The sequence below is a fragment of the Strix uralensis genome, chromosome 5 (genome assembly GCF_047716275.1).
Source record: "Strix uralensis isolate ZFMK-TIS-50842 chromosome 5, bStrUra1, whole genome shotgun sequence".
In the NCBI taxonomy this organism is placed as follows: Eukaryota; Metazoa; Chordata; class Aves; order Strigiformes; family Strigidae; genus Strix; species Strix uralensis.
Window position 1 is genome coordinate 67959593 of NC_133976.1, and position 21616 is coordinate 67981208.

Consider the following 21616-nt stretch of genomic DNA (forward strand, 5'->3'; position numbering starts at 1 on the left):
AGTTAATCGGTATCCTAAACAACACTTAATTAAAATAAGGTTTCTTAGTATCTTTCTTACAAAAACTTTCTATAGCGATACAACAAAAGAGACACCATTTTCCCCCAAATTGACCACTTTCAAATATATAGTGAAGGATTAACTTTTAACTACTCAAAACAATTGATACTACAAATGCCATAAAAGTGGAACATTCTGTATAAAGGACATAAATGAGGATTTTGCAGAAGAAAGTCTGTGCATCCCTCAAACTTTTTCTGACATGCATATCACCTTGATGATACTGACAAGTGAAGGGGGAGCCCTTAGGATATTACTACCTGTACATGGACAGCCATTTGAGCCTGGTGAAGGAATCAAAAAATGCCCTCAAGAAAATTTAGTTTCTAAACTAATTCTTCAAAGGTATGCATCAAAATTAAGAGCAAAAATAATAAAAAAACAATGATAACTGAACTACATCAGAAACAATCACCTTTCACAAAATAAAACTGCACAAGCATGACAAAAATAATTTTCTATCCCACCTTCCATAGATCTGAGGTTACCAGTTAATTTATTGCTTTACTTTTATGACTAAGATGTACAATACTGCCTTGGGAAGGGATGAAGAATTGTATTTAAACCCCAAGATTATATATATATAATTAAATAAAGTCACACTCAGATGGGTATTTGTCAGGTAATTCAACACAGATCAGTTTAGGTCAGTTTGGGAAAATACCTGAACCACTCCTGGGAACCACTTCTGTTACCAATACTTCAAAAAACCCAAAACACCTAACATCACAAGTATTGTTGCTATGTTCCTGTTGACTTCTGTTTCTTACACTTCTCCAGAAGTCAATCTTATAGAGAGGTTAAATATTCATCCAGCATTTTGATCTTCTCACAAGTTCTGTGAGTTTAAAAAAAACCAAATCCAAACCCAAAAAAACCCCATAAAACCCTGCTCGCTTTCTCCCACAGTCACAGAATTTCCCCAAAGCAAAGAAGCAAAGAAAAAAGCTCCAGAGAACCAAATGTTAAATTACCGAAAAACGAATGCCAGTTTCTTTAGAATGAAGAAAAATCCCTGGGAATAAGCGTGGCACTGGCACCATTGTGAGCTCGTACCAAAGTAGCCCACAAGAGGGAGCAAGGGATTTCCACATAGCTTCAGCTGTCAAAACCATTCGCTTAGAGGGAAAACCAGCACCAAAGCCACATTGTCTAATAGCCTATCTTCCTCTTCTAGTACTCTTTCCTCTTTCAATACCTGGATTTAAAATACTTAACTTCAGAGAGTAATTGTAAGAATCTAGACTGCTATACAAGACGTTTTCAAGTTCTCTCCAAAAATTGGTGATAACTTTCAGTCTGAAAATTAACATCATTTCAAAGCACAAGAAAACTTATTTAGAGATAAGACAATCAAAAGTAGCGGCTTCAAACAAAAGGAACAGTGAATCACTTTTTCAAGATCGAAACTCCTCTCAGTATGTTCTGCTAAAGCCCGATTTTTAGTGCATTAGGAATAAAGTATTTACTTAAATCCAATGTTTGCAAGCAAACTTTTTTCCACAGAGGAGCCCATCGAACAGTAATTCCTACTCCTCTCTACACATTGGTAATGTTGCAAACATTTTTGACATTGCTGTAAGTGCTGTGCTTTTGATACAGCTCTTGGGACACTTGCAACAACCACAACACAAAATTTTGTTTAAAGAGCTACCTACAGGTTTCCTCCTCTGGCCCCTGCAACGTCTGTGCTGTGGGCAGGACTTCTGGTTTCTACAGGCAGAAGCTTGGACCTCCTTGCCCCTTACCCCGCTCATCAGCCCAGCTCCAGCAGCAGAGCCCAGGAGAGCTGATGGGGCCATGAACCCAAAGAAACGTCTGCAGAAGACAAGGCGCAGAGATAAGGCGCCAGCTGCCAAAGGCCAACCCATAAGTTGCTGAAGGTGCCAGTGATTCATGCTGGGAGGTGCAAGAAACAGGGGTCCAGGCAGTTGGAAGGATTGACTGGGGAGATGTTGCCCACAGCATGATTCAAAATCTGTATTCTTAATTAATAACTCTCTCAAACAGTAATTTCAGATGGACAGAGAAAGATTATGGAAAGGAGACAAAAACTGGTAAGCAAATTACATTCATTTAGGACAATCTCTTAGCTTTTGGCTAAGAGTCATGTTTCAGTTAAGAAGGTGGACACCAATATTACTTTGATGAAACACCTTCAATGAGAATTTCAGCTCCACCACAGTAAAATAGAAGATGTCAGAAAGAACACAATTTTACCAAGTGCAATTTTCGTATCCTTAAGATTTCCAAACAAGGTAGACTTTACTTCTAGGATTTTCTAAATAATTAATGGAGAAATAAGTGTTCTGTGATGTATTCTGCCCTCTCCCTGACAATTAAAGGCTACATTTAATGCAAGCTTTGAATAGAATAAAATTTCAGTGTTGCCTCTTCATACTTAAAGGATTATTCTTAAAAAAAACCCCTGATGTACCAAATAAAAATCCAACTCACTGTTTTGCCTTGGAGGCTCTGAGGAGTAACAGGCTGTAAACTCAGACCTGCTGGCATTGACCTTCTCTCGGGCACAAAGACATGCTGTACAGAAACAAAATAGCACAGTATGATCCATAGTTATCTAAAGACTCAAAAACTATTAAATGCTAAAAAAAGTCAAACCAACTTCATGCTCATGAGAAATTTGCTATGATTTTGCCAGCTTTGGCCAGTCATGCTCCATGCTGGTCTACGATCTAGAACACTTGAGTAGCTTATCACTAAATTTTAGAAATACCCCAGTTTTCATCATTCATTTAATTAACAGTCCTCCCTCATAGTTGTTGCCCTACTGATAGCCTGTGTAAACCACAATTGCAGTATTTCCACCCACCACTGAAAGCTGTTTAAAAACCTAAGGTCTCTATATAGATGGGGCTTAAATCTTAAATTTACCCTTCTGTTTTCAAATAGTCACACTCCTAATTACCCACCACTTAAAAACAGGTCTGTGTTTTTAAGTTAATGGCAAAAGCTAGTTGTGTTAACTAAAAAAATACAAACCAAATAGCATGAAAAACCAAAGGGAAATGGAAGTCTTGTATACAAGATACTAAATATGAAATGAAATACTAGCATAAAGTGTTTCATAAAGAAAAAGAAATATCAGAAAGGAAAACATGGTTGAAAGGACAAGGAAGCACATGGTCTGCAGCACTGACCCTAGTGATATTTCTCATATGTGTGAGAAGTACTGATTACTAAATTTCCAGTGCAGTTGACACATAAAGGATGTCAAAATGACTCCTTTGTTGATAGCGACCTAAAAAATTCCGAAAAAAAGACTTAATAATCAACTGCAAGTTGTTTAAACTGCTTTAAGATGTAGCTAAAGTTTTTTTCCTGCAAAAGAAACACAAAGGCACCTGACAAAGATTTAGGAAAAATGTTCATGAGCATTTTATACATACTCTAGTTTTACATCCAACTGAAAGAATAATTTTTATGTAATTATCTCCAATCTATTAAAAAGCAAGCATAACACAAGCATGCTGGATACAGCAGAGCCACATAAGGCACACTGGTTTACAATTCTTTGTGCATCCCTCTCACTGATGTTGACGAGTAAAGTTATGCTAGTCAAGTGCTACGGTTGTGTGCAAATAGTCTCTGATCTTTAGTGATCTCCCTAATAATTCAAATGCATCAAAAGAAATGACTACACTCAATTTTCTGCTGAAATCCAAGGCAGCCAAACTTGTGGCTGAAGAATAGAAAACAGAATGTGGAAAGAAACCCAACATTTTCAGTCCTCTTAAGAGTTCCAACTAAAAAAGCTAGAAAGGAAGAACATTTCTGTACATACAACAAACTATTCTGAATAATTTGCCTATTGACTGCTTTTCTTTACTTTAGAGAAACATAATATCATAGACAGTAGTATTAGGACAACATGTTTTCACCTACTGTATTAGAAAAGTATCTTTTTACAACCTTTAGATTTTTAAATGCTTTTTAAAAATCAAACTTTTCCCTATGAAAACAGTGATGTAACTTAATCTTCATTATAATAAAACATATTACAATGCAACATGAGTTTTACAGTAACTGTATACTTTCTATTAAAAATCCTGGTAAATAAGATTTTTAACTATTAAAATAACTATTTTTACCTTAGTATGATGCGTCCTATGTCTGCGATCAATAGTTACATCTCCCCTTTGCACTGGTGAAGACACTTCTGATCTGTAGGTCCGCTGTGGGGAATATCCTTGGAAACCAGCGATTGAACCGTGAGAAGGTGAGGTGGGAATCGAATGCATCGTCTGATCAGAAATATTAATCATAGTTTTTGGGCTACTTAAAGTACTGTGTCTAGTAAGAGTTGTTTGTTTATTGTAAAACTGACGTTGCTGCCATTCATAGAGCTGCCACATTGTGTCATCGCGCATTGACCTCCGTTTTTCTTCGGCTGTTACCGGTCCTATGGCTCTGTCGTAAGCTGACGGTGTTACACTGCAGAGGCTTTCTGGCCGTGTTTTGCTGTTCCTTGGCAATGTTCTGTACCCTTCTGGGTACCGAGGTAAAGCTTGAGGTCGGTGGCTTGGCATGTTTCTTGGTAATGTCTGATATGAAATTATGCTGAAACACAAATTTTCTTTTTATTAGTGGACAGCATTAATAAATATTACAGCAATATAAAGTTTGTCAATATTGGTTAGGTTTATCCAACTAATTCTTACTTTTTTTTTAATACTACAAGTGTCATTTTAAAAACATGCAAGAAAATCAAGATGACAATTAAAAAAATCAACTATACTGATTGAATGCACTCTGAAACTTGCATCCTTTCTGTGATTAACAGCTTTATTATATAATCCATATTTCATCTTTTTATCAGTTTAACAGCCTAGTAGTGTGAAGTTTAGATCCATCTTGTAACTTGTCTATATGCTAGATAGGTCAAAGTTTTGAAAGCTTTGAAGTTCTATACTGTTTCCATATAAGCCCATTTTTCAAAAGTGAAAAAAATCTGTTTCCCTAAAAAAAAAATCTTCAGCAACGACTATAGACATAGAAAAAGATGATGATTTTTTTTAACAGCAGACCAAGAAAAAATAGCAGTAATTGTCTAATGAAATTATATTTTGCAATTGTCAAGGACAGGTCTCTCCATATCAGCTATTCAAGCAAAACAAATAGTAATATATTTCTTTGTTCGATAATAATATTGTATTGCTTTTCAACTTGAATATGAATTCAAAGGCTTATTCTTTAATTAGTTGCCACATTAAAATTCTGGAGTGCTGCAGTTATTTAGCAACTTTCAAGCATTAGTTGAAATGCAAAATTTTCCATACTGAGTACTGATGCATGCTTAAATATGACAAAGCATTTCTTGTTTATTCAGAGGACAAAATCTAGGTCATAAACATTGATTTATTCAACCCTTATCTAAAATTCAGATGAGCACCTCTTAAAGCCTTTTGCTACTGATCACATCTATGATAGATGCTTGCCCAGAGCCAACAAAACTGATCTCAGACTGGACATGACTGAGCCATCAGGGGGCAGCCGGTTTCCAGGTACACCCCAGACTCGTTCAAAATAAATCCCTGCCACCACGAGAATCTGAAGATGGTTTTGAATTACTTCAGTGCCACAAAAACACTGAAGAAATGATGTAGGGCAAATGGGAAGGTAAACCAGCATTATGCATGTTAGATCCTCATGGAATAACTATCATGGAAATCAATGATGGTAAAACCCACTTTTCACTGAAAATAGTTAGGCTGAGTATTTATGATCACCTGTAACATTTTGCAGATGAAAACTGCTATAAAGAGCTTTATATACAAAATCTGTTACAGTTTCTGAAGCTTTCATTTCCAAGAATTAATGAAATATTATTCCCATTTTGTAGACTGGGCAGCTTTCCATTCTCACAAAATAAATAAGGGAAATGGATTCTAAATCCTATTCTTTTGCTGCAAAACCTGCTTAAATACCTCTAAATTTCTTCATGTAACATACCATTAATTATAAGGACTTTTCTCCATCTCCATATTTAAAAACCAAACAACCAACACACTTTTGGGTTCAATTTCTAACTTTCAAAATATTATTTTAGCTATTCACAAATGGGTATGGTGAAGCCTAATATTTCCATAAAGATATCCAGTAGCTAGAAAAGCCTAACTCACTGAACCTCCTCTCCCATTTTACTATTTAAATAGGCAGCATAATCCTGTTGGCTTCTTTAAATATTCTGGACAATTTGAAAAGCTGTCTGAAGTTCTCACTACGTAAAGACAGCAATTTAAAGTCTGCATGCAATTACTTACATTCTAGAACATTTGGGAACATACCAATCTTCTATTTGTAAACCATGAAAACTGTAAAAAGCCCAACCACCTCAATATTAAGCCTTGTTTTACGTGATTTGATAAAATCAGAACAGATTCACCAATGTCCTGTTGATACTTGCAAAAATGTCATTCTAGTCAAATCCAAAAAACAACTCTACACAGTACTGCAGCTTACAGCTGCCTTGCAGACAAGGGGAGACTGCTGCAGCCAGTCAAGCAAGCAGTCATGCACACTGTGAGGTTGCAAAATATTTTCTGCAACTGTCATCACATATAACTCCCTACAAATGTTCCAATAAGAAAAAAAGGCTTCCAAATGAGTTTACAGAATCCTTTTCATTTCATATTGAGGACAGCTAAGAGCTCCTCTTTTACATACAGTTATTTAATTGAACCTGTTGGTTAACATTTTAGTATTCTTGAAGTCCTTATAGACACTGTTAGAGGTTGTCTCTAGGATTACTGTTGGGTAGCAATACTGGTTCTGTTGTCTAAGTTGGACTATTTGGGAAAATGGCTTTGCTGCTAAACCTTTAGGGGCTCAGTTCTGCAACATTATGAATACCCTCAGGCTGAAACCTCAAAACAGTCCTTCATCCTAAAGAATGCAAATACCAGCTGGCCCAGAATAAAGAACTTCAATGTGCAAATCAAGCAAAGGGTGGCAGAGTGAAGATGGAAACCTGGTGTTGCACAGCAGGCAGTTATTATTTAGGATGAAGCTTATATGGGCAAGGTGGGAAGACAGAGTCTCACATCTCAGCTAGCAGCAACAGAAAAACCTCACTTAGTGCCATGCAACCCTTCTGTATCTTTTCACATTTGAGAAAAACCACTCAAGGGTGAAAACATTAACTTGTAATTGACTTGTGCAATATTAATTCAATAAAATGATACTGCAGTATAATGTTTTTATTTCTTATTTATAAAACATTTATTTTTGGTTTAAATAAAGGTTTGTCTTCCTCAAGGCATCAGTTGTCTTTATGCATGTGGCTCTTGCAAAACTAGGTGTCTAGATCCACAGAAGTGGCAGATAACAGCTTCAAGAATTATAAACTTAATTGCTGTCATTAATTTCTGAGGCAATGAAGTACTAAGGGGTCAGCCTGTTTCTCTAAAAAATTTGTACTTTTACAGTGAATCCTTTTCATTCCATATTGAGGACAGTTGATAGCTTCTATTTTATATACAGTTATTTAATTGAATATTTTTGTTAACTTTACAGTATTCTTAAAGTCCTAATTTTTTTTCAGCCTGTCACACCAGAGATACTCAGTTTGGTCCTCCATGATTTCTCTAACACATTAGAGAGACAGATGCAATGGAAAGCATCTTTGTTAACAAAGTCAGCAACTTATCCCCATTAAGTGAAGACTACTTTTCTAAAAAATTCAAGATATGAGTCGAACAGGTGTTACTACAAAACAGCCTTACTAACCTCTCACCTCAATCTTAAGCTTTAACATAAACTGGAGCTTCTTTCTACTCTCATTCACCAACCTCAATTCTACTTAAGTTTCTGTCTCCTGCCAGAAACTGGCAATCTGAACAAAAATAAAATTTAAAATTTAAATGAAATCACATTCTAAAGACATCACATTATAAATTTGGATCGTTATTCAAGATCACTTCCACACAAAGCAAAAATGATAGCTCAAGGCCAATTCTTTTTCAGTTTGCTACTTTTATGTAGAACTGCATTTGAAAGAATACTCTTTGTACTATCAATGCCACCCTTATTTAAGCAACAAGTGTTCTCTATAGTGAAGAATAAAATATTGTTAATTAGCAACATATTGTTAACTGTACTTCCCTCTACTTGATTCCCACAATGAAATCAGTTTTAGTGTTTTTATACTTGTTTGCAAATGAAAAATGGCAGTGCTATTCAAATTTTTACTGTTTGGTTGCATGTTTTACAGTCCAATTTAAAAAAATGTAATTGCACCAAAGAGCCTTCTCAGTTCTCATTACACAAGCATGCATAATAAAATAAATGTCGCAGTATGCAAGTCGATGTCTCTACTGCAAGTCCAAACTTTATCAAACTACTTATTTTGAGTATTTCATGAAACAACACATTAACAATTCCTAATTATATTTAATGAAGGACCAAAGGAAATGTTCAACCAATGTTCGCAAGTGTAAGTCAACCTAATGTAAATTTTTCAAGTTTTTGCAAAAAACTGAAAAGCCGCCAAACCCTCGTATTTTGAAATTTGCGGAAAACACATTTTCTGAACTTGGTTCTATCTTAAGCTCTGCTCTGTCATCTATCTATATGCAAACGCCCTGATTTCCAGCTCTTCAAAATATCTCCTGTGATAGCATCTCCATACTTCCTATCTAATGTAGTATTAAAAACTTCTATATTTTATTGTTAGAGCTGCTTGTCTGTAAGCCAGCCTGGAAGCAACATCCCTGCACTTCTGTCAGACAGAGAAATTGCAATCGGCACAAGATTCCATATTGCCAATCATTCATAATTTTAAAGCTTCATGAATAAGCACAGGAACTTAATATTAGAACTGGGAGATGTTTAATTTCATGAGAAGAGAAGCTTTAAGCATCAAGTTAGATTTCTATGACTGACTTTTAGGTAAAGCTTTTCTCTCTCTCTTCAATTAAAGCTTGTTTAGAGTTTAAAAGCTCCCTGGAATATTTTTTAAGAATTTTAAACAAAATATTATTACAAGAATTTGTGAACAAAAATGCAGAAGACAGGGTAATTTCAAGAACAGATTTTAAGAGGAAAAAGAATTGTTATGATTGATGACATCATCTCTCTGCTAGGATAGAAAAATTTCTAATACCCAACAATGGATTCTGGCCATGTTTATTTATTAGGTTATTAATATAGTTTAATTTATTAATAATCACTCAAATGTTAATAAAAAGAGAAACTTTAATAAATCTGTTCTGAGCAGTCATCCAGGCACTTCTTACAGAGAGCAATTAATCACGTATTTATGTAATATATGCCAAAATCGGAAGAATCTAACCAGGATAGAAATTTAAGTATTATTTGCCAGAAAGCCTAGCAAAAAAAAAAATTTACATTGTACTTACCCTCTTGTTTCATCTTCTTGTCCTTTTCCTCTTTGCATTTTAATCCACTGTTCCAACTGCAACATTGAATTAGTTCTCTGCATAACTCGTTCAGACTCTATATGTGACTGAACTGCATTGTGCTGACCTCCATCTCCAGCATCTGCCAGGACACCACCACCAGCTTTATTCTCAGACCCATTTAAATGAAGTGGTCTGAAGTGCCCAGCCTGAATCGTGCTTATGGGTAAAGTTCTGTATTCGGATCCCAAAGGATTTAGCTTTACACTGTTAATTTTTGTTAACGGTTTATCTTGCCCAACTTTCTGGAATCCATATTTTTCAGCTTCCAAAGCTTTCTTCTCCTCATGTTTGTTTGTTTCTTTGCTTTTCTGGTTATTCTGTGCATCTGGCTTAATTAGCACCCGATGGTTTGAAATATTATTTGTGTCTCGAGGTGGTGTATTTTCTGTAGTTAGCTTCTCTACTCTGGAAAGGAATATATGACAAGGTATAATATCAATAAAACATTCATAAAAAATAGTAATAAAAAATGAAAAGTTAATATATTGGTGTTTATCAGGGTTATTTCAGTGAATCCCTGTTCAGAGAATTTTACACCAGTATCTTCTCTTTAAGGGAAAAGCCAGGACATATTTTCACAATAATCAAGGACAGGTTGGTTTTATTGTTGTTGTTGGGTGATTTTTTTGTTTTTGGTTTGGTTTTGTTTTGTTTGAGGGGTGGTGGTGTTTGGTTTGGTTTTTCTTTGGGTTTTTTTGTATTGATTCATTGATTTTGAGTTCTTTTGGTTCATGCTTCTTTATTTCTTTGCTATTTTAAAAGAATTTACAACATGGGATAAATTTTTTTAAGCCAACTTCCAATTCACTGCCTAGAAAAAATGTGCACAAGAGTCTGAAAAAGTGGATGTTCAGTTCCTGAAGGGTTAGACATTCAAACAGCAAACATATTCAGTAGCTCTTCAAGAGCTACAGCTTCCAGATGTCAACAGCCTGAAATTCAGATGATTTTTAAAGCCATCTTTAAAAATGGTAGATTACATTGCTGACCAGCATGTGATTCACAATACTGCTGAATTTAATGTATAATGAACTCCTTCAAAGAAAGCAAACAACTTTTCACGATCACTGGCATCAATTAGGTTTCTCTGGTATGCTATCGCTCTGGCTGGCATACATTTTGTGGAAAATAACTGTGGCTTCCCTAATTTTAAGGGAGAAAATAGCTGCTGACTTAGGGAACTGTACCACAAAAATAATTATATTTTTAGAACAGTTACTGCTTTACTGTACTTACACAAGTACTTAACGTACGCAGTTCTATTAGCTATCTTCTTTTTAAAATTTCAAAATGTCAGGAAGCTGTATTTTTTTCTGCACTGGGACATGAACTGAACATCCAGCTCAGATAAGGACTTTTTTTTTTTTTTTTTTTTTTTTCACATTTTACTAGAAAAAAAACACTAAAATCCCTAAAATGTTTTGATCATTTTCTCTCATAAAGAACAACTGTGTCCCGTTCCAGTGCCTAATCCGTGCGTATAAAGACCATCACATATACAACTGCCCAAGAGCACAAGTATGACCGCACCTCTGAAAAATACTCTAATTCAGAGCAGACTAACGACATACATAGCTATAAGCATTTTTGCTTACCCCATCCTGAACAAGAGGCTTAAATGTCCAACAAGTCTACACTTCCCCAACAGATTATTTAAGCCATAAATTCCCAACAGGCCAACAATAATTTGGGACAGAACCCTGGCAAATACATAAAGGACTGAAAACTGTAAGGTCCTTATAAAATACTACCCACTGCTAATAACATTGGGGAGACAATTTTAAACACATCTCCCATTACCACCCTACTCTTGCTATAATGTGAAAGGAATCAAGAGAATCCTGCCCTGACAAGTACACAATTTCAAATGTAAGTCAGAAACAGCAAGACATCAATGTCACATAGTGTATGTGAGTTAGATGGAATGCTCATGCACTTTGCATGTTAACGAGGGGTGCGATTTTTCCCCCCATGCCTCTTCCTGACGTAGCTGTGATGATCTCAATCTCTGCTTGATACTTCAAAATGTTACAAAAGTCCTCCAAAATTCTCTCTATTAACGCAAGTAGATCAAAAGAGTCCTTTTTTTCAGTAATTATTCCTGAGCTGCTGATGTGATAGTGTACACACACGTCAAATGTATTGCAAATGAAAACATTCATAACAATAGTCTAACACGAACATCTCTCTGGCTGTATGCGTCAGCATGACTTTTAAACACGGTGTTTTTCTCTCATACATCACTATTAAATGCTGAGGTTAGATGTGGCTAATGTTTTCTACTAGCAGAAAAGAGAGGGTAATATTTCTGCCAACCATAACTTTTAGAGAAAAAAATCTCTATGTAGAACCTGGTTTTATGTAGACTTTTACAGGGGAGGACACGTGGTGGAACTGCTGTACCTACATCATCTTTTCTATAGTATCAGCAAAGAAATGCTATGGTAATCTCCTACTGCAATTTAAAAGTGAGGCATTTTCTTTATATTTTCTTCCCCCCAAGACTTTAAACTGTTCCCAAGACCAAACATTTCTGCCTAGGTTCCTTCTCAAGGTTATAGAAGAAAACTGGATCACCTCCTCCCTCCCACCTCAAAACTGTACTACCCAGTATTCTACCACAAACCAAAGGAATTCCCCAAACAGGAAAGTGGATGAAAAACTCCATTTCCCACAATTATGAAGTCAAAAAAGGGTGTTAAAATTTCAGTTTTCAGCCAGTGCCCAAGAGTTTACATATAAATGTAAGGACTATCTTGCAAATAATCCTAAACACAGTTATTAATATATGCAACATTCCTTAACAGTACCACCCACCCTCTTATATAGCACGTGATATCAATCTTCCTCAAGGTGTTTTGCAGCAGAGAAGCAGTTGCCATTTTACAGATGGAAAATCTGTGCTGCAGAGGGAGAGTGGCATCTCTAAGGACATTCATCAGATATGTGGCAAAGTCAAGACTTGGCACAGTCTTTGATTCACACTATCATACTACTTTCCACTGTCTGTCTTAATTAAAAAACAACTAAATCACAGAATTGTTTTTCCATGCAATCTCTATGCTGTATCACTTGTTACTATGGTTATACACAGCACAGCCAAGCATTTATATGTGACATTCTCTGCGATGACTGACATTCACATAGACTTCTGGGCTGTACTTTAAATTTGTGCATCAAATCAGTCAACTCAGTGTGAGCAAGAGATCTCTTTCCACAGCAAAGGATCCAAATGAGAAAGAATTATCAGAAACTAAGAGGTAACTGTAAGAAATGAATCCATATTTATATTTGGGTCTATATTTATATTTAGCTCTCAAAGACATATTCAGCAAGACTTGCAGGGGTATTTTGAGGACAGAAGAGGGAGAAGATGAAGAGACTGAGCATGGTCTTTCAGTGTATACTGAATGCAATTTATAAATTTCTACAACCAAACAGGAATAATATGTATGGAACAGTAATACAGGAAAAGTACTATTTTATGCTTTTTTTATATAAAGAAATAATTCTGAAAGGGGGGGCCATGTGATTAAGTTTCATATGGATGTGAGGACTGTGATTTAACAAAGCCAGGCAGAGGCATTTGAAAAGAAAAAGCCATCTTTTCCAAACACAGTGACCTCAGTAACCCCCCCACTGTGCATGTTGCTATGCTAACAAGTGCTTTTTGGCAGCTTAGCTTATGCTGTTCAGGGAAAGTAACTACACTAGGAGGAGAACAAAAAAATTCGTACATGCTGCATCACTCAGAAGAAACAAAGGCTCTAGCACGTACACCTGACAACAAAAGGATAGAAAAGCAATGCTCTTAAGCATGGGAGAGTGGAGAAATCAGAATTTCGGGAGAAAATGATAGATCAGTGTGTTGGTGGATGTTACTATCTACTAACACAAGCAATCAGTGTTCACAGATACAACTTAACTGTGATCTACAGTGATACAATATGGAATGAGTAAGATATTTTGCTAACCCAGAGAGGTTGAGATCATGTTTTGAGTCATAAGCTTAAATAGTTCCTCACTGACTAAAGTATTTGTGTTTAACTATTTTGATAGGTCTCTCAGTACATTATTAAACTTGATTTACCATCCAGGTAAAATTAAAATAAAAATGCTTAGAAAGGAGTAATTACAGTTAAGTCAAAAGGACCAAATAATATTTGTCCTTCCCTGCAGTTATACATCAGAAGGGAGTTTTTCTGCTGTGACTACATATCAGTTCTAAAAGAAATGGTTACATTTTTATTTTCTCACCTCAGTTTCTGTATTATGTGGCTAAATATATGTGGAAAGTAAAAATATTTTATGGAAAACAGGACAAAACCCCCAAAACTTAATGTTTTAAATATTCCTTTTATTTTTTTTCTCTCCAAGAAACTCACATCCTCAGAAAAATAAAGAGCTACAGGTTGTAGCTCTGAAATTATTTGAAGTTGAAACATTCAATTTTAACAGACTGTTGGGTTTGTATTTCCAGAGTATCATAAGCAGTGAAGTACCTTGACTTTTGGATTTAAAGAACTATACTATGACATTATTGGGCAATTTATATTAAAAGCACTTAGAGCAGCTCAACATCAGCTTGCATAAATATTTAAGGAAATAAGTTCTTAATAACTTAGCTACTGTATTGTAAATATCTAGTCTATTAGAAAACTGTATTTGGTACAGTGTTAGAACATCTAGAAAAAACAGAATTGAGAAACAAAGGCAATGGCTGAATTTGAAACAAAATCATTTATGCTTAGAGCTATGTGCATGCCAAACTTTAGGTTACTTAGAGATGAGGTAATATAATGCTTAATACTTAACAGCTTTATACAGGGAAGAAACAGCATTTCTGGACAAGATCACATCCTGCTACATAGTTCATTTTAAGAACTGGTTTGATAGTGGAAAAATGGATTCTTTAGAAAATGGGTGTCTGAAGGATTTTTTTCCTTATTATAGCTAAAATACGTAAAAGTCTTTAAGACTTCATTGGTCTTGAAATGTATTTTCTCTCAAGACTACTAACAAACTTTTCAAAGCGGCCACATCTACTTCTGCTTTGTTCTAAGGTTTCTTGCCTGAATTAAAACAAGATGGTATTATATAAATCGCATTTCTTGTTGCTTTTCTGACATTTGTTTTGATTGTTGGTAAGACCGTTCTGGATGTGAATATCCAGGCAGAAAACCACTGATTTTGCTGTTGAGTACTTTTCTACTCATTTAGTGTGCTACACTGATTCACCAAGGAGTAGGATAAGCACCCAAAGCAACACAAGGCAGATTGCAGGAGCACGTATAGCTGGATGAAAAGTGTTAGACAAGCTCAGCTGTATTGGGAATCCCCACCATTTGCCTATACACTGCCAAACACCTGAAATAGGCAGGCATCAGTGCTGGAACAAGCACTGCAGCTGAAAGAAGCAGGTAGAAATGCATGGCCAAGCCTTTCGGGAGGCTGGAACACCATTCACGGTAGTAGACTGCCCATCCATCATGCTAGATCAGCCACAGAACTGCAGCCTAGAAGGACGACTAGCCTGCAAAGCTGCACTGGGCACCAGGGTGAGCTCACTGCATGTCTTGACAGGCTCTCTGAGGCAGCGAACATAACTGTACAGCTGTATTAATGAACTGCACAAAAAAGTGGATATTTACATTAACATTTTAGATTGCTTCTTATGTTAAAAGAAATGTCACAAGTATTAATGTAACATCTGTCTATATAATTAAGTTTACTAAATACTTTCCATAGAGCATTGACTATCACTCAAGAGACAATGAAGACGGCACTTACTAAGGAGGCTCTGTCAGATGGAGATACACTTTTTACACATTTTTTTCTACTACAAAGATGTCCTCTTCATACCTTCAGTCTTCACAGTATCGCAAATACCAAATGAAGGTCATTCACCAGTTCAAAAAAGATTCAGAAGACCCACTACAGTATTATTCCCCCTATGAAGTGCTTATACAATCAATATGTGATTTTTGTTTGAAGTTAAGTGGGTCTGATTTGGTTTAATCATTTCTCCATCTGTAAGCTCCCACAGCTTTCCGCAATACACTTATAATGCAAACCAAAACTGATTTTTCAGATTAAGTTTATTATTCACTAAGCTGAATGAGATATTTTCTTTTGTCAAGGTGACTTCATTCTTGTAAAAGCAATCTCTTAAAAGCTCTGAACGGAGAAAGTAAAAGGTGAAAATGCTATTTAGTATCTACTTGCTTATGCTCAATCTCACTCTGCTCATCCCTCCCCTGTAACATCTACTGTTCCCAAACATGAGGAGGGTTACAGGAGACAAAGAACATCACATCTTCATATACAATATTAAATCATACATAATCAGATCAAATTTCATTGTGGTAATTGGACCTACCACTCCTCCTTTCTATAAGATGAAATCTTTTATTTTCAGCAATTTTGGGAAAAACACACATAACACCTGAGAACTTGAAGCACATCTGTTATTTTTTCAAAGTACAGAGAACAACGTATTTTTTCTGTTAAGCTGTTTCACTCTGCTGTCCAATACAGAGAATCAAATACTTCATATACTATCTATATATTTAAATGATTTTAGAGATTAAAGCTAGGATTTCAACCTTTTGCTTAAGATTAGTCACTAAGAAGTTGCACAGGTAAAAATTTAAAAGTGTTCTTAGTTTTCTGTGTAAGTAAGAGTTTCCTTATGTTTGACTGAGAAGCTCACAAAACATTAAAACACGTAACATTAAGTATCTAATCACTCTGCATTTCATTTTATGCTTCTGCCAGCACCATACCGGAACACGGGATATAGAAATGTCAGGAACAAGTTAACAGGAATGACTTCCACTAGCAATGCAAAATTCAGAAAGACTGCTTGTATTTTGACAAGTTGAATGCGGTTACTATTCTGCAAAAATTGTATCTTACCTTCTTTTGTACCTGTGTCTATGCGATTTTTTTACTATTTTTCTCAAAATTTCTCAGCATTACTGCTGTTCATTTAGCTTCACTGTAGCAGGAACTAACAGAGTACAGTATAGATCAATTAACAGCAGCTATCACCAATAACTTCTGTGCCATCAATAAGGACGAGCTTTTAAATTTTCAATTGATGAGATGCCATGGAGTGGACCCAAGGGACCACATTAGAAGAGAAAACAATTCTTACTGGCTAGATGGCAGCAGACAATATTCAGTTTCTGAGAACACAAGACTTCCAGTGATTGATTACTTTTCACTGTCAGCATGTGGATACATAAAGGATAAGGCTTCAGATCAGGTAAGTATAAATTTGATGACAACTTAATGATGAGCAAGAATGGCTCCCCACAGGTTGCCCATAAGTACAACTGTTTAATTTAGCCAGGAACTACAGCTGTGAATTTGGCTTAAATCTGTCCTAAGTCTAAAAGACTACCATCAGTTGAGCTGCTACTGCTATTCAGTCAGGAGAGCCGGGGAAGTCAAACATGCCTGCACATAGCATTTGTCATTGCACTTCTTTTGATGCCACTGGCTAAAGAAATCAGTCAGGTTTTTTACTTTTAGCCCCTTATACCCAAGGTGTCCATATTCAGAACAAAGCTCAGATTATTTTTACTACTTCAAAGTTTTATCTGACATTGTTTAATTGGTAAGGGGTCTTCAATATAAGGAGAAATTACTTCAGCCAATTTACATTCTATTTTAAGGTATACCATTTCATTTAAATAAATCAAACTAAATATGAGAAAAAAATACACCGTGCCACTGTTTTGTCAATCCACACTACCTTTTCACAGGCTCTGTCTGCACAAGTGCTGCATCTGTCATGGCTTTCATCCACAACTCCATTTCCTTGCTCGTATCTGTGCAGAAATAATAGGTCCTCATATTTGGATGAGCTGCCTGATTGGAAATGACATGGTCATTGCAATAAAAATATGAGATTCTGTAAAAGAAAAGAGGCAAATAATGTTACTGTATACTCACTCTAATGTTACCTATAATAAGATTTTTGCAAATAATATTATCAGAAAAAAAATCAGAAGGAATACTTCAACGTTTCTCTGTCACTGCATTCATATTTTCAAAATAATTGCCTATAATTTTCAATTGTAGCTGCTTCTCCATTAATATATTCAGTAAGAGCCCTTAATTTTTTTCAATTATTAAAAACTATCAATGTAATTTAATATCATTATTATAAATAAGATTTTGGCATAGATTTCTGCAGCCTGAATGACACAGTAAGTTTTAATTTGTACTCACCATAGTAAATAAATGATGTGTTGCTTAGGAGGCCAAAAGAAGAGCCAAAAGGAGCTCATAAAACATCAAAAAGAAAGTCAAGAGAAAATGTTTAGTAGAGTGATTTATATCATGATTAAAAAGATTAGCTGTGAAACACTCCTAACAATGATTCATGTAATACTGTGATTTAAGTGATAATAAAACCTTATTGTTATTTACATGTAAAGATACTTTGTATCTAAATAACTACAGAACTTTCATTCGTGGGATAAGCTCAGCTGCAGATGCAGTCTACAACACTAAAACACCACACAGTATTTGAGATCCATGAACTAAAAATAAAAGACTAACAAGTTCTAGTAATTATGTCTAAATATGACTAAATACTTGATTCCTCTGCTATTGTATTATGCAAAAATCAGTCTCAGAAGCTGTTTGTCAATCCTGTTTTGTATAACAACTCAGTAAAATGAGTTCTTATCACTAGGCTATTTATTAACATAAAATTAAACTGAAAAGTGGATTCCCTTACCTTAAAGGCGTATTTGCGGTTAATGTGGTCCTCAGCAGAAAGCACAGATATCTGAAAACTAGGTAGAAGTATGCTACCTAGTATTCCTTCTTCTTTCTCATCTGTGAATGTACAGTCTTTGATTAGAGAAACAAAATGTTTTGACACATAATACTTGTATTCAGACACTTCGGTGAAACTCTGCATTTAACAACACAGGACCACGAACAAGAAAATGCATTAGAGAATCGGAAAGCCAGACTGATTTGTTATGTATGTATCTGTATACAGTCTCAGAAGTGTGCAGCCCACAAGAGCAATTGTGCAGTCTCTCTCTCTGCCAAAACATGTATGCCACAAAACGTGTATCACACAAGTGTGCTCCCCCTGCTATGCACCGTGAATTCTAGGCCACCTGAAAATGGCTACCTTTGACTTTTTCCCAAGAAGGACAAGAATAAAAAACCCTCCTGAGTGTGCTAGTTCTGTTGAAGTTTACCATGTGAGCTTCCTTATGGAATCTGCCCTATGGAAAACACCATGAAATAGTTGTGCCTTGAGTTTTTTTCTGGGGATCAGTGCTTACCTGCACATGACTTCAAAACTGAAAAGCAGATGGAAATCAAGCCTCTAATTCAGTGACAAGAACAATACCTTCTATTTATTGCCTGCTCAGTAAAAATTGCAAATACCAATGAGAGCAGAAGTATTTTAAAATACTTACGATTGTTGGCCTTTGAGAAAACTTGCACATTCTTCTTCTGTTATCAGGCATATTAAGCCACAAGTTTTTTATAATTCCCACGAAGATTTTATTTGTAAGAATACATATGTTCCAGATAATTTGTAAAAGACAAACTCTTCCACAAAACAAACACCCTTTTCCACAACCTTGTTTTACATAAAATTTTACAATACATTATAATAATAAATTGACATTTTAATTGGATGTCACAACTAGCTCTTAAATCCAATTATACTATAATAAAAGAACAATTGGATACAATTCACAAAGTCAATCTTAATTGTATTTCAGATACAGAACTTCTATTAACTACCAGTATCTTAGGAGACTGTACCCCATCACACCTCTCCTAGCTGAAGACACTGCCCACAACAAATGACTATGAATCTATGAAATTAACATGAAAACATAGATATTACAAAGTTTCGAGCACTGAAAATTAATCCTGTTAAAATTAAAATACATGTAAAATGCACAAAAGGACTCCCTGTTATACATGGAATTAAAAATCTTTCCCCGGTTCTCTTTACTCTCTAAATTATGCAAAGCCACAACTTTAATTTAAGTTATTCATATGGGGAAAGCTCTGCCCAACTATTTTAGCATTACATGACATGTTAGATGTAAAAATTATGTTTTCTGGTATAGTTATCTAATTAGAGATCTGAGCATAAAATTATTCTGATTAAAAGGCAGAAAAGAAATTAAGGGAGTTAATCTACTTTCAGGTACTTAATTGTATTCATAAATATGCCTGAAACCATCCCACCTTCCCGTCTCAAGTATTTACATCTTACTATCGACACACACAAAGAAATCTTCCTTTTTTCCCCTGTCCCAAAATTCACAGCAAATGACACTTTATTTGGACTGCTGTTTTGGGGAAAAATTCCCTTCTGCTGGATTATGCTTTGACTTATTGCTAAGTCACACCCACAAGTGCCATATAAAAGCATTAAGCATTTTTGTTCCACTGAACAGCTGCATGTCTGGAGGACTTTGGTCTTTGTTAAAGACATACTGCTACATTCCATTTCCAGATTTTAAAAATCTGTTTCCAATCAGACTAGCTTTTATCTACACATTACACTGCCTCATACCCATCTTTACTTGTATGCTGTGTATGAATGATACAAGAGAAAAATAGCAGATCTCTGTCCAGCTCTAGGATCTTTTATTTGTTGCAATAACAACCTTCCAATATGAAAGCGGGCAGTCTTTTATCCCTCCATGAAACAGAAAACAAGTATTCTCTAAGGTCTGAAAAAATACAGCGAAGTAATTTTTCTCTTCATCTACAAATTAGATGTAAGCTGCTAACATTGTAACACAATTGTAGAAGTTCAGTAAGATTTACTAACAAAACTAAAAAAACCCCAATCAACACAACTGTGCAGCCAGAAACACCATTTGCGCTCTGGGAGTAGGTGTATGGCTCCCCTCTTTCTGTTTTTTTCAATATCTGAGACAGAATTAAAACCAAGGGTTTAGAGTGCACATTTTTATATTTTGGTAGCTATTTCTAATACCTTTAAGACTATCATTATACATGTTTAATTACAGTTTATCAGCTTTAACTGCCTTCTAGTAAGTGAGTGATAGCTAAAAGTTAAGTTTATAATGTAAACAACTTAGACTATTATACTTGCATTTCAGCTTATTTGGCACTAATATGTAGAAATACAAAAGATTATAGAGCTGTTTGTATTTATTTTATTTGTTGTTAGTTTTACTTATTGCTTTTTTGTTTTATTTTGAGATATTTCACGTGCAGTGCTTTAAGTCAATTTGATCTGTTCTTAAGGCAGCTACAAAGCAGCACTTGCTTCCAAACCTTTGGAAAAGAGAGCCTGAAGACTTGTTTAAAACAAGAAAACCCTATAAGAAAGCACAGAGTATATAATGACCACTTAACTAAATGCAGTGTAACTGTATCACAGTTGATGCCTCCATGACTGAAATTATAGCTTAATTTTGACTTACACAGAATCACAGAATCATCAAGGTTGGAAAAGACCTTGTAGATCATCCAGTCCAACCATTAACATAACACTGACAAAGCAGTGGTTTATCCAACTATGTATAATTCTTGGGGTAAAGAAACAAAGCCTAATAATTATATTTCAGTAATTCAGAACAGTAACAAACAGTTACATAGCTTTTATGTTTCATAACCTGATTTGTCTTGATTAGATTAGAACCATGCTGTACTTTAACAGAACAGCATTTTAAAGTCATCAGTCACTGCTTTCAGCATCACCAGCATCAACACCACTTCTACCAGTTCTAAAGTCCCATCCTTAACTGAAACCCTTTCTTACTCTTCGTCTGCAGTTAAGGCTGCAGATAGTCTTAACTGTTTATTTTCCTTTATTTTGCTATGCTTTACAATCTTCTTTGCTCTTAGCATCCTTTAAATTATTATGGTTGTACACCTTATTTCAGGATTGAATATGCTTCCATATGCACAAATCCCATTTGTTTATCCCCTCGGGAGCACTACAGTTAATAATCTGTAATGGTGAAGGAGTCAGTTTTCTAGCATATGTATCTCCAGACTAGAATTATAAGCAGCTAATTTTTCCCATGTAAAATAAGTCTGATGTAGCTACATAAGGGTACTAACAGATTTCT

The 21616-nt window shown here is 35.3% G+C and overlaps 1 protein-coding gene across 33 annotated transcripts in view; it reads right to left on the reverse strand.

The window, feature by feature from the left end:
- The window catches only part of PLEKHA5 (pleckstrin homology domain containing A5), a 168977-nt gene that overhangs the window by 35531 nt on the left and 111830 nt on the right, over nucleotides 1-21616 (reverse strand). For 27 of the 33 annotated variants that reach the window (XR_012629286.1, XR_012629287.1, XM_074871492.1 and 24 more), the window contains 5 exons: nucleotides 18259-18359; nucleotides 17266-17381; nucleotides 9441-9908; nucleotides 4173-4641; nucleotides 2518-2601 (listed from right to left, as the gene is read on the reverse strand). Coding sequence is in view for 31 of the 33 variants with exons in the window: in XM_074871492.1 (XP_074727593.1) it covers nucleotides 2518-2601; nucleotides 4173-4641; nucleotides 9441-9908; nucleotides 17266-17381; nucleotides 18259-18359 (1238 nt within the window). In the remaining 2 variants the exon portion in view is untranslated. Of the gene's footprint in view, nucleotides 1-2517; nucleotides 2602-4172; nucleotides 4642-9440; nucleotides 9909-17265; nucleotides 17382-18258; nucleotides 18360-19054; nucleotides 20445-21616 lie in introns of those variants that run through there. The other 6 variants (XM_074871491.1, XM_074871507.1, XM_074871488.1 and 3 more) reach the window with 4 other exon arrangements.